Source organism: Molothrus ater, chromosome 1 (assembly GCF_012460135.2).
Source record: "Molothrus ater isolate BHLD 08-10-18 breed brown headed cowbird chromosome 1, BPBGC_Mater_1.1, whole genome shotgun sequence".
NCBI lineage: Eukaryota > Metazoa > Chordata > Aves > Passeriformes > Icteridae > Molothrus > Molothrus ater.
This window is the reverse complement of record NC_050478.2, coordinates 85,235,581-85,248,931: the sequence shown is the minus strand read 5'-3', so window position 1 is coordinate 85,248,931 and position 13,351 is coordinate 85,235,581. Positions and strand designations below refer to the sequence as shown.

The window sequence follows — 13,351 nt, the reverse complement described above, 5'->3', positions numbered from 1 at the left end:
TCTCCAGATGGTTTTAAGACCCCATGCCAAAGGATGAGTACCTGAGTTCCTGTCACCTCAGCTCCAGTCTCTTGGTCCTCAGCTGCCCGCAGAAACCACCACTGGATTTCAAGGTACACTGAAGTAGAGCCACTTTGGAAAGCACAAGACATCTCCACATTCTGCCCTTCAGTGGCCGTGACATTTCGGGGAAACTCTGTGAATTTTGCTGTAAAACAAATGCATAACATATTGCTACCTTCTAATCATTTATGCTCTGCTTCTTGTGTTGTGGGTTTTTTTTTTTTTTCTTATTGTTTCCTTCCACTCCCCCCCTTTTAAATTCTCTGTTTTCTTTTCTTATTCCCACTCTTTTCATTTTTTATCTCTCGAGTGTGCCAAACATTATCTCCCCCAGTTTTTCTCACAGCCCGGGTATGTTTTTCCTCTCTTATGCACAAATCCACCCTCTTTACACTCTCAATTCTGCTCATGGGAAATGCTATAGATCCCCCTGCTTGCTCCCATGAGCTGGTGAAGTTTCACATAATTAGATCCAAATACCCTTGGGCAGAATGCAGTATTTCTCCAGACTCACTGAGGGATTTTGTACAAGACCACTATAGGAGAGGAAAACATCAGCCTGATTTATTGTATTTTGTAGGGCTGAGCTGTAGACCTGTAAATTGTTAAACATTCCACAGCTAGCTGAAGCAGCTGTTGGCACAGGCACCTCTGGGTACTCTTCTGAGTAAGTGTTACAATCACTCCTCAAATGTCCTTTTTAAAGGCCTTACCTGACTTAGTTACTCAGATTCTGAGAACCTCTGCTTGCATAATCAGACCAAAAGTCAATTCACCTTCTGTTTCTCAGTCCCAGCAGACACTTTCTAGAACTAACCTTCATATTTGTATCTCAGTCCTTCAACAGGATCTGCCCATTTCAGTTTACCACTGCTTGATATAAAAGCTAATGCTGATAGACATTGTCCAAGACATCAGTAATTCTTTAAGTCTCAGTCTTTACTTCCTTCTCATCATTCCTATCACTCACTTTAAAATTGTGCAACGTATGATCATGATAGTCAAGTGAGGGGGACTGCAGACAAACGATCTAATAAATAAATGCGGTGTTTCAAGAAGAGGAAAAATTGGAAAGACTCTGCAATGTCGCTTTCTGTTATGAATTGCTACAGATTGACTAGAGCACATAATGATCTGAAGGAAATGTGATGCAAAAGAAATATTGCTCATTGTCTCCTCCCCTCTTCCCCTCTCTATATACAGTCTTCCTAGCCAACCTGGAATTGGTGGGATATTTTGGTAACCAGTGTTACTTCTCTTTACCCTTACATCTGTCCTGGCAAGAAATACTTTCAAAGCTGCTAGCTTTAAATTCCACGGTGTCCCTTTTTCAGACCCCCACCCCCACCAGCCAGCCATTGCTAGTCACCGACTTAAACTGACAAAAGGACCGTGCATTTTGTGTGTTTGGTGATAGTAAGTTTGTTTTGGGGTTTCTTTTCCGTTTGCTCCTTCTCTCCCCTCCTGGTCAGTACGCGTGAGTGGCGTGGGGACACGGAGTGGAACGCTGCCGGCATCCCCCCGGTGGCACCGCCAAGCGCGAAGCCATGGGGAGCTGCGGGCAGGGGAGGGCAGCCGGTGGCAGCGGGCAGGGGCGGTGGGAGGGGGCAGCAGGAGCAGGACCAGGCAGGGGCAGCGGGCAGGGGCGGTGGGAGAAGGCAGCAGGAGCAGGACCAGGCGGTGGGAGGGGGCAGCAGGAGCAGGACCAGCCAGGGGCAGCGGGCAGGGGCGGTGGGAGGGGGCAGCAGGAGCAGGACCAGGCAGGGGCAGCGGGCAGGGGCGATGGGAGGGGGCAGCAGGAGCAGGACCAGGCAGGGGCAGCGGGCAGCGGGCGGTGGAGGGGGCAGCAGGAGGGGAGCAGGACCAGGCAGGGGCAGCGGCAGCGGGCGCGATCTGTCCGTGGTGCTGACGGCGGCGCCGCAGCCTCGGGGTCCCGAACAACCGGCTCCTGCAGCGCCGGGGCTGCTTGGAATGCAAGGCGCGCCTTTCGGCGGAGAGGGAGGGAGGGAGGATGGCGACGGGGGTGGGGGAGGTGTTCAAAGAAGTCGATTTTGTGTTTTTCTCCCTCTTTTTTTTTTTTTTTTTTTTTTTTTGGTGGGGGTGAGAGTGGTAGAAATGAACATATTCACGGAATAGGAATGAAGGTCTGGCTCTGAGGATTGCAGGATAATAAGAGAGGAAAGGGAAAGCAGCACGGAAGGAGACTGCAATATTTTAAGAGAAGCAGTAGGTTTAGCCAGCCGGTACTTGGTCTGAATGCAATAATTATGCATGCACGGGTAGGTGTTTATTGTATGCAAACATGCCTCTATAACAACATGCACAACTCAAACATATGCATGCCCATTCCCCAGCACCCCTTCACTTTTCTGCAAGGTGCCTGCTATGTCCCTCTTTACATTTGGGTAAAGGAAGCTTTTTCTATTTCTACTTTGGGGAAACTTCTCACTTCTTTTCCTATTTACAGGCAATCTTGTCTGTACAAACTAAATGTAAACCTGATGCTTGGTGTTCTCATCTCTTACAATCTCTTACACATTTTTGTTGTTTTTCTTCTTTTCCCCTTTCTTCCTTCCCCCCCCCCCCCCCCCCAGCCTGTTTTCTGTCTGTTTTATCATAGAAAACCAAACACATACATATTTGACAATAAATGATCTTACCTTGGGTAGAAAGTCCTTGTTGAATATACATAACTGAAAAGAAAATGAATCCAATATAAGCTAGAAAGATCCCCATCATTCCAAGATGAAGAAGTCACATCAGGGAAAAAAAAAAGCCAAAGGTGTCCTCAGAAAAGAAAGAACTGATATATAAGTGTATGTATGTATTTCAAATATCTGAACAGAAAGAAATGTGCAATGTTACAAAAAGGCTCTGTATTGTAGACCTGGCTGCGACACTGGCAGCATTCTGCTGCTCAGTGGAGTCTTTTTCTTTGAGAAGAGTGAGTATTGCAATACAGCGTGGTTCAGATGAGCTGTCTCAGGCGCTGTGTTGCTTGAAGTCCAGATACAGACTAAAAAAAACACAAACCGTTGAAAAGTGGGTATCAGCTGCCTTCTGTGCCTTTTTTCAGCTACCTGGCAGTTTCATCCAACGTCAGCTCTCGCTGCTCAGGATGGCGTGATGACTGCCCTCCCTACACACTGATCCAGCTTGGGAAGAGAGGAGTAGGGGAAAGAAAAGGAGGGGGGCGGGGGGGGGGGGGGGGAAGAGAAGTCTACTGTGCTTGTATTGCTACAACTTTTCCTTCTAATGGATGCGATAATGCCTTTAACCCTTCCCTCTCTTTCCTCATACTCTACACCTCTACCTTTCTAACTTCTACTGCCTCTGATGCTGGGCTAAATCTGCGGGGTTTTTGGTGGGTTTCCTTTTTTGTTTCTTTGGGGTTTTGGGCGGGGGGGGGGGGTGAATAGTGTACTGCTTATGATAGAGGGAGCTTTTATTGTACTGATGTAATCTTCAGTCTTTCATCCCAAAACACTCAGTGGCTAAGAGGCAATGCAGTGGTTTGAGTTTAGGTGAGTTAAGCTATTTCTGTTTTCTTCATTTTCTTTCCCTCTTACAGGATCTGAGGGGGAAATAGTAGCTCAGTAATCCTGTCGCACTTGCTATTGCCTGCTCCAAATAACTATGCTTCTAGCATCTTACATTAAAATTACTTCATTTTGTCTTCAAAGACAGATAAAGAGGATGATACTTAGAGTGTACTTAGGTTACTTTATACACATTTCTACAGAAAATATTTAACTAAATAAAAATGGATTTTCATATCTTACAGATTACTCACCTTAATGCATATATTTATATGCACTAGAGAAGGTGTTTACAGTATATTAAAGAATGCTTCCTCCTGCAGTGAATCTTTTCTTCCTTGTTCCTGTTTTCTGCCTATGTATATTAATAATGTTCAGATAAGAGACTAATCTTGACTTTGTTAGGTATTCAAACCACCCTGACACACATCTGCACTGAGAGAAGTTCTCTGGCTGAAATCGCCCTGCTGCTTGCAGTAAGAAGCCATCTAGAAAGTGCTTGTTGCACTAAGCAATCACCAAGTACCTTCTGAAGGCTGAGACAAAGATTAAATAGAAACTGAAAAGAGCACCTGATAATCACTCTGCCAAATAGCTGAACTTAACTGCTAATCACAAACTAAAAAAAGCTACAAGATGGTAGCAAATTAAGAGAATTTTATCTGTACAGGCAGTATGTTTTTCTGGAACAGGACAAGTTCTGTCATTCCTGGCAATGTGAGTGCAGCAGTTGCACAATGGCACAAAATTCAACTTTCACCTTACTCACTGCACTAGCCAAATTATTGCATGCATACAAAACATCTGACATAGCTGCAGAGATCTCGTTCATAGGACTAATGTTATCTTTTTGTCTCAATTTTAGTTTTTTTCTTTTTTCTTTTTCATAATTGCATGAGTTCCCATTTTTATTTATGAAAATAAGGCAGCCATTTCTCCATGGCACTAGCCTAGTCCACTCATGTCCTAACTTAAGCTTAGCAATAATTCTGAGTAAAAAATTAATACAATAAATCAAATATAATTTAAATTATTAAAATGATCCTCCAAATGGGAAAACAATTGTGTTACATGAAAGATTTCCTATTAGCACAGAGATTTAATTGCTCTAAAGGAGGTCATGATGGATATATTCAAAACCAAAGAAAGCCTGTTAAACAAAAGAGAAGCACCAGTCTTTAAAGGTGGTAGACCTAAATTATCTGAAATAGTCAAGGTTTGTCAGTTATTCAATGATTAAATACACACTTTAGAGATCTTTACAGGTTCAGATGGTGAATGTTTCAATAATTTCTATAAAAGAACTCAGTTCCTTTTCAGATGGGTAGCCAAAATCCTAAGTGACTCCTGAAAATGAAGGCTGATTATAGGATTCACTTCAAACCCATGTACGTCATCAGTAATCAGTTGAAATTACAAATTAGAGACATATTATCAGCAGCCAAGTTAAATGTAAATTAGACAGGAGGAAAAAGAATCTAAGCAGTATCACCTGGTTTAGAAGGAAAGCAGAAAACAAAAACAGGTCACTTTTTTCTCTTTTATTTGCTTCTTCCAATTCAAGACACTTGATAGGTAAATTTAATTTTATCAATTTTTTATTTAAAAGGAAGAATAATTATCCCAAATAACTTGTAGTCAATGGAACTAATGAAATCTTAAATTAATGTCCCAGGGACATATAAAATAATATATATGGTAATTAAAATATCAGAACAGAGGATGTATTAGGAAAAGGATTTAATGGAAAGAATCCTTTAACTTGGTTACACGTTTATTATGTTTATTTTTTTCATGTGCTGCAACAAGCCATATGATTCTATGAAATACCTTAAAGAGAAAGCAGAAATAATCCACCTTGCAATATCAATGTTAAAATTCATCCTGATGGGTGTGACTTCTCCACAATCAATCATGCCGTATGAATCTGGGCAGTGAATTTCTCTAGTTACCTTGCGTGAAATGTCTGCCTTTTGTACTGTAGAAAGACTTTTAATATAGTCTTTTAATACAGACTTTTAATAAGACTTTTAATATAGATTATATTTTAATCTTCTACCTTAAGTGAGAAGTACCAGTTGTGCTTTATAACACGAATGATATGGCTCATGTGAGCTTCCTGATGCTTTTTTTCCTCCCTCTCAATGATTCTAACAGATGAGACATCACAGAACATCCTCCCAGGTCAGAAAAAAAATGTCCATGCACAGTGGAATTACTTTTCAAACATGCCAATGAAATGTAAAAATGGAAGACCCATTTATGATGCCTTGGAGCTGAATTATGTAGATGTCTTCTGTATCTTATTCTGACTGCAATACATGTTCCATATCAAATGCTCCTTCAAAATCATTAATGGCTCTGCATGTTTGTCACTCTGCCCAGCTTACAGATCCCAGGTCTATGCATCTGTTCTAGCTCTTAAGGAAAAAAGTGATTATGGAACTGGAGATTCCAAGATCAGTGAAGCTTAGAAATGAAAGTTATTTTTTGGCTAATCAGCAACAAGGTTGGAGTGCTTTGGTCCCATAAAGACATGGACTGATATAGGCTGCTTTGCCCTGCAGGAAACTGATCAGCTGATGTTTGAGACCATGACTGTGTTGCTATCCAACAAGTCAAACTAAAAATGAAAACAAAAAAAGTTATTTTTAAAATTATTTTTATGTTGACTGTTTGATATTTTCAGCTCTTCCATCATTATTTCAATGATTCCTTTACAATTTCAAGGCAATTTTTTTTATTGTCTGATGAGATTTGTGACTTATAAAAGTTGAAATGGAGGCTGATTCTCCTCACTGGGAATTGCTCTTTGGTTTTGTTAACCCAAGTGCTCATATGAAGTTCTCCCAGCATGTCACTGTTGTTTCTTTTCAACAGTATGCAATTATGTGTCGGAAGTAGCACCATAACTCAGTAGTAATTATTTTGGTAATAATTTGGAAAACAGCTTGTGCAGGGTTAACTATCAAACCTGAGAGTACCAGGACTTCTTACACAATTGCATATTTATGCCGTTAAAGAAGGTAACACACACATAGAATTATTACTACCCAATCCAATGAGAGCCTTGTCTATGCTCAGAGGATTTGTGATCTTTAAAGAGAGAAAATCTAAACAAATTTTGTATCTTAAGTTCTTTGGGGACAAGAATTTCTCACATTTTGTATATGATGTCACTGTGGGCTCCCTGAAATTTAATACAATTGAGTGCTATTTCATAATGAAAGCAACATCATAACCTTACTCATGACCTAGAATAAATGCAGAATCCTTCAAAATTAGTAGCATTTGAGACAATTGCCAGTTTGAAGAACACTTGCCAGGTGATGCTTTTTGTTACTTCCATGAGACTGCTTGTCCTGATTACTGTTCTGTATAAACACAAGCCATACTCATAGTTTGGAGATCTGTACATTGTGAAACTATTCATTTGGGTGTATAGCATGTTTCTATGCTAGCTTTGCCTTTCAGGGTTTCAAGTGGTGTTTGTTACCTTTGGGTTTTCTCCACTTATTCAAGTGTATATCAATTATCTGTGAAACCAGCAGTGGAAGAGGACAGTATTATAAAAATGTTAGAAATTAGTTCTATTTTACTTTAAAGATCTTTTATTTTAAATACTTTTACACTGTTCCTCCTCAAATCAGAGACATGGTATTTTACAGAGATATCATTTGTATTTGGACATTTAACTCTTATGAAAATTCCTGCACATTTCGCCATTATCAAAAATGTGAATAAAAATGTATTGCATATGCTCAATAGCAGCTCACATCCCTTAGAATCTGTATTCATTCATGGTGCCTGAATTCCTCAGAGCCCTGAATGCTGACTTAGCGCATATATGACATTTTCACAGAGTGAACAGACATGCAGAGGATCTAGCTGCACTGCACAATCCCCCCATCCCCTGCAATTAGTATCTGGAGAAACAGCAGAAAGGTAAGAGAAAAGAAAGATTATACAACAAAATGAGGCATCAATGAAAGGGTTGAAAGTTAGAAAATATTATGAAGTTTGCCCGTTATCTTAATCCATTCCTTTCATTCCAGGTGAATCCCTCCTATTTTTAACCTGGATTAATACTTCACTCATTAGACAAAGTTCTGCTAGTCTAAGAATGGATTCTTGCTTAGGCCTGGAAAGTAAAGGATATATATATATCCTATATATATGCATGTATACTTTACATGCATTGGAAGAGAATGAATGCCTTCCTCCTAGGGCAGTTAAGTTCTGCCTAGAAGCAGGGTCTGTCTCTGACCATCAGAGTTCCTGAGGGACTCCCCACAGTCCCTTACATCAGATGTTTCACACAGGGCCAATAACAGTGTGCTTCTCATTTCTGAATGCCCACCTTAGGACTCAGGACCCTGATGGCTCGGTGAAGAAGCATTGAGCAGTCACAGTTGCAATTAAAGTGAAGGGATGCCAAGATTAAAGATGCAGATTATTATAAAATGTGACAAAATCCAACGACTTGGACCCTGGATAGTTCAGCACTAGCTGTTGTCTATGTGTCTCTGCTGCCTGTCTGTAAAGTGGAATATATTACATTGTCACTTCAGAGAGGTTTTGTTAAGATAAATTAACCTTCAGGAAGCTCTCAGAGCTTTGCATGATGAGCACCATAGGGAAGCCCAGAAGGGAATGAATAATTCTGTCTTCAGCTCAGTGTTTGAGTGGTGTGCTTGGTTGAGGCCTAGGGACACACACTGAAAAATAAAAATAAGTCAAATGTTGAAAACCTGCTGATTAATTTAATTCCATTTTTCACGTGCCAATAATGAGGTGGGGGGAGGATCTAGAAAAAATCCCTGTGTCATGGTATATTTAAAGACTACATTGCTTTTGGATATGAAGAGAGGGAGTTAATTCTTGCTTTGCTGTCTCTTGAGTACTTGATTTGAAACTTTAAAAATGGTCTTTCAGTACAGCTTTTTACGTATAGTAGAACATTTTATAGCTCTCTCTGTACCATTGTCTCTGTACCATTAGGCAGCTGGGAGAAAAGCTCACAGAACCTTAAAATGAAACTTCAGGCATCAATCCAAATGCTTTTTCCTGGTTTTTCTTAGCTTTTATAAGAGAAAAGCAAAAAAAAAAAAATTCTGTTTTAAGCATAGTCTGTACCCTGAGTTTATAGAAAACATGTGAAACTAAGCTTTTTACGCAGAAAACCTTTATGCTGTATTACTCTTCTTATGAACCTCCTACTTTTTTCAACTTCTTTTTTTTTTTTTTTTTGCCAGGTTGGTTACTGGCAGAATATTACCCAGAATAATGTAGAAGTATCTTTGTGGTATGATACATCCACTTTGACTTAAGAATGTTTTTGGTACCTGGAGTTCCTAAGTTTTTTAAAATCATGTGATCAGAACTTTTTAGCAAACCAAACAAAAAAAAAAGAGATGCAGAAGTGTAAGGGTAGGATTTTATACTGCCTGAATTATGTGTATTAACTGCATTTTTTCTGAATTCAACCTGCACTGATATTTCAGTTTGATTTCCTCCTTTTTTAGCTCTTGGTATCCCTGAGGGTGTATCCCAAAGAAAATAGAAGTTGGGGGTGCTTCTTGAAAGGAAGCCACATTGGAGAGCTGGACAGTAACTAGGCTGTTTTTTCCATGCTATTTAGAGCAGTGTTGGTGAGGGATGTGCTCACCATGTCTAAAAAAATGGGAAGGGCTGGAGACAACTGTCATGCTGGCCAGATAGAAAAAATCATTCCCTTCTTTGAATAGTGCTAAAGCAAACACATTCTGTCCATGAAAGAATTCTATTTTCTTTTGTGTATAGAGTTGGCTACAAACTTTGCTTTATTCTTAAGACCTGTGTCCTGGTTTAGAGCAAATCTGGGAGGAGAATTACAAATTTTTTCATTTGTTGAAAAATTACAAATTTACAGCCATCAAAAAAGTCACCCTAGGAAAACCTGTCAGTTTGATGAAGGAAAAAGTGTTGTCATAGAGCTCAAAAAGCATATTTAGTTTCCTTAAAGAAGTAAAAATGGATAAATCCTGGTGTATTTTCATTTTTCACATTGTTAATTTCCCTTTCTTCTCCTGTCTTCACTAGCACGGGCATGTTGGGTATAAGTGAACCCTGAAAAAGCAGGAAAGAAAGCAGAATAGATGTTGCATTGAGGTTTTTTTTGGTGGCTTTGTGTTTTTGGGTTGGTTATTTGGGGTTTTTTGGAGTTTTTTTGGTGGTTTTGTTTTGTTTTGCTTTTTGGTTGGTTTTGTTTGCTTGTTTGTTGTTATTGTTTTCTTCCAATTTTGAAGGTTTACAATAAATCATGAAAGTAGAGAGTAGCCTTAGGGAAAAACTGTTTTCTTGCAAGACAAGCTCCTTATTTAGCACTTGAAAATACTTCTGTTTTTTCAAGGTATCTGTTATCTGATTGTCTGGTTTTGGAACAAAATCTTAGTCAAATAAGTCTTTATGAACAATGCTGCTCTGTGGTCATTTTTGCTATGTTGTAATTTTCAATTGTCAGGTAAATTTTATGATCATCCACAAGTTATACAAATTTAACCATATTACAGTCTTATGAATTTATATCTACTATAGATGTTGCATTTCAGAAAAATCCCAGTCCATATCGAGATTAAATTATGACATTACTGTCGTCATTAAATTTTCAAGGAATTTTGTTTTGTGTTTTTAGTCTGTGCTATGCCTAGCCCTCTTGTGGATGGTTCTTTAAGGAAGGAGAAAGCTGAGGATAGGAACAGATTACTGCAGCTTTTCCCAGCAAACTGGCAAACTGGAAGGTGAGACAGTCAGTGCAAGTCCGCAACAAGACAGTCTGTGAAAAGTACCATTTGATCATTATCTATCTGTGATCAGCTAGGACAAGATCACTATTCCTGATTATTTATCCAGGAAAACATAAGGCATGTACAAATCTTTTCAGCTAAGGAATTCAATTCCTTTTAGCTATTCCCTTAATACCTTTATGCATTTTTTTTTAATTCTAAAAACAACAAACAAAAAAAAGCATGCTTCATAAACCAATGTAGTGAAGTACCTTTAGCTTGAAAAGGGAGAGAGCTCTGATTTAATAAAACTGTAATCTTTCATTATGCTGCTGATGGTAGCAAATATAAGAATTTCAAAATAAAATAGGCTGTTTTGTCAACAATGGATATTACATATCCCTTTGAGGTAAGCCAATGACAATGCAAAATGCCTACTATAATGCCTTTTCAACACATTGGAAAACTTCAGAGAGGAAAGGATGAAAAACATGGCAAAGCTTCAGATATTTGCATACCAAATTATTCAATTTTTATCAGTAAATAAATTCACTTTCGTCATTTTAACTACAGGTATTTCCTTTGCGTTAATTTTTATATAGATCAATGAAACAGCTACCATAGCAGTTTCAGCCTGTGAAAGGAATTTTCTGGAGAGGCAAAAAGCAAGTGTCAGCATTGTCTTCGGGCATTATTTTACTGCATTTGTCTGCCTATGAGACAACTTTGATAACTGGGAGGTACTTCGCAATGCAGGAAAGAGAAGCCAAAAGGGAACTGGAAGCTCCAGAGATCATTGCAAAATGGGAAAGCTTTTCTTTCAAAGGTAGCTGGTAAGCAGAAACCCATCCAACACTAATTTTCATCTGAGTTTTAGCAGAAAGGAACTGTCCAGTATTAGACATATGCACCATAGAAACAATCTCTTTTTTATCTCTCTCTCTCTCTCACTCCCTTCATTATCCAGTGCATCAGTTAGAATTTGTCCCACTGTTTTTTCACACATCTACACTCTGTAAAGAAAAATACATCCTTGATATGTAGTATCAGTGTGGGTGACATAATTTGCCCCATAGTATTCACCCCGGTACAATAAATCCATTGTACTAAGTAAGACGCACAGAACGGTTGTCTACAGTCTAGAGAGAAATGCCTTTTCCAATAATCATTAATTAGATATTCACTTTCCTCACCATACAAAATCATATTTAAAATGGCAAAAAAGCCTTGAAGGTTTTGAATGTTTGAACCTACTTGGGGGCATGGTTTAGACTTTGCAGGACTGGATTAATGGTTGGACTTGATGATCTTAAAGGCTTTTTCCAATCATAATAATTTTATAATTAAATGATTCTACTTTAAAGGCAAATATTCTTTAACAACTAAATGAACTTTTGATTGGCTAAGTACAAGTATTCATCATCTTCTGTACAGGAAAAACCTTAAGGACTATTCATGATTCTGCATTTTGACAACACAATTATTAATTAGAAGCTTAAAGACAGAAGTGGATCCATGTTGAAGTGTGAGTATGCTTGTGATTAAATGTTAGGATTTGTTGATTGGAAATGATTGACAGGTTACTTTGTTTTCCCAGGATGATTTATCAATAAGATTTAATTTGAGCTTTTGTTTTTTTGGTTGGTAGGTTTTCTTTTTTGTTTGTTTTTGAGAGGTCATGTTTTAGAATTATGACATGGAATATTGTGAAAGAAAATAAGCCACAAACTAAAGCAAAATTACTTTATTTGGTCTAGCCTACTAAAATAGCTTTCTGTCTTTGTGACATTTCTAATATCTCCTCATTTTCAGTTTGACAAAAAAGATTATTTAAATAATGGGAGGTGTTTTTTTGACTTCAGTGGCCAAGGATTTACAGCTTCTCCGGATGATATAGAGGAGTGTTTACTATATAAAAATTCCATTTGTCTCACTTGCTTGGACACTGTCAATATGTTTCTTAAGTCAAACTCTTTAAAATCATTCTCAGGAAAAACCACAGTCATTTAAAAATAGCATTTCTGGGTTGGTTAGTCAAACTGTCAATGTTTAACACTTGTGTGGTCAGTAGGTTCTGTGCTTTTGGATTATAATGAAAAGACTTTGGGGATGTAAAAGTCTTGATTAGAACTCTCATTCAACATTAGATGGACCGGAGGTGTTTAAGGAAAGACTGGATATGTCACTCACTTACTACCACGGTTTAGTTGACTTGAAGGTGTTAGGTCTTAGATTAAACTCAATGATCGTAAAGTTCTTCTCCAACCTAACTGATTCTGTGATTCTATGATTCAATTTAACTGGATCAAGAACTTTGATATCTTTTTAATCACTTTCTGGGTTTTTTTGGGGTTCTTTGTTTTTTTTTTAATTCTAAAGTATTTCCATTCTTTAAGGTAAACACATTGCATATCTAAGAAATACCATTTGCAGATAAGTAGTTTTTTGAATGCTTTATTTTTCACCTTGATTACTAGCTTGTCATTTTGAGAGGGTAAGAAAAAAATTACCTGAAATAAACCTTCTGAATAGTAGTCTCTTTCTTTATTTTTTTACATTCTTCTCTTTCCTTTTTTTTTATTTCTAAATTTGTTTCTGAAAAACTGGGGAATATCTGGGATACAGGAAATACAAAAAACCACACACAAACCCTAACATTTTAGAGCAAGTATGACTGTAAGTGCCCTTCTTTAAAACCTTGTAAAGGATATAATTCAGAAGATGGGAGGGGGGATCTATGAGAGAAGACTGAATTCAGAACACAGCATGCTGTGTAACCAAACAAAAGAGTGTTACCTTTCATTGTTTAATATTCCTAGTGGTAAGGTGGTATCACTTTAGGATGTTGAAAAGTAGCACATGGTGGGGCATATAATTAAGAGAAGCCTGAAGAATTATTATGCTAGTAAAGCTCAGCAAAATGAGAAACCAGGGTTGGAATTTTCAATATCATATTATGACATTAAGTACAAAAAAAAAAAAAAA

The 13,351-nt window shown here is 38.2% G+C and overlaps 1 protein-coding gene across 3 annotated transcripts in view; it reads right to left on the bottom strand.

Moving 5' to 3' along the window:
- The window catches only part of VSTM2A (V-set and transmembrane domain containing 2A), a 29,635-nt gene extending 26,421 nt beyond the window's left edge, over positions 1-3,214 (bottom strand). The window contains exons 1-2 of one of the 3 annotated variants that reach the window (XM_036401306.2): positions 2,724-3,214; positions 42-208 (exon numbers count right to left, since the gene is read on the bottom strand). In XM_036401306.2, the coding sequence (XP_036257199.1) occupies positions 42-208; positions 2,724-2,802 (246 nt within the window). In that variant the 5' untranslated portion in view covers positions 2,803-3,214. The remainder of the gene's footprint in view (positions 1-41; positions 209-2,723) is intronic. The other 2 variants (XM_036401297.2, XM_036401293.2) reach the window with 2 other exon arrangements.
- Between the last annotated feature and the right edge of the window lie 10,137 nt (positions 3,215-13,351).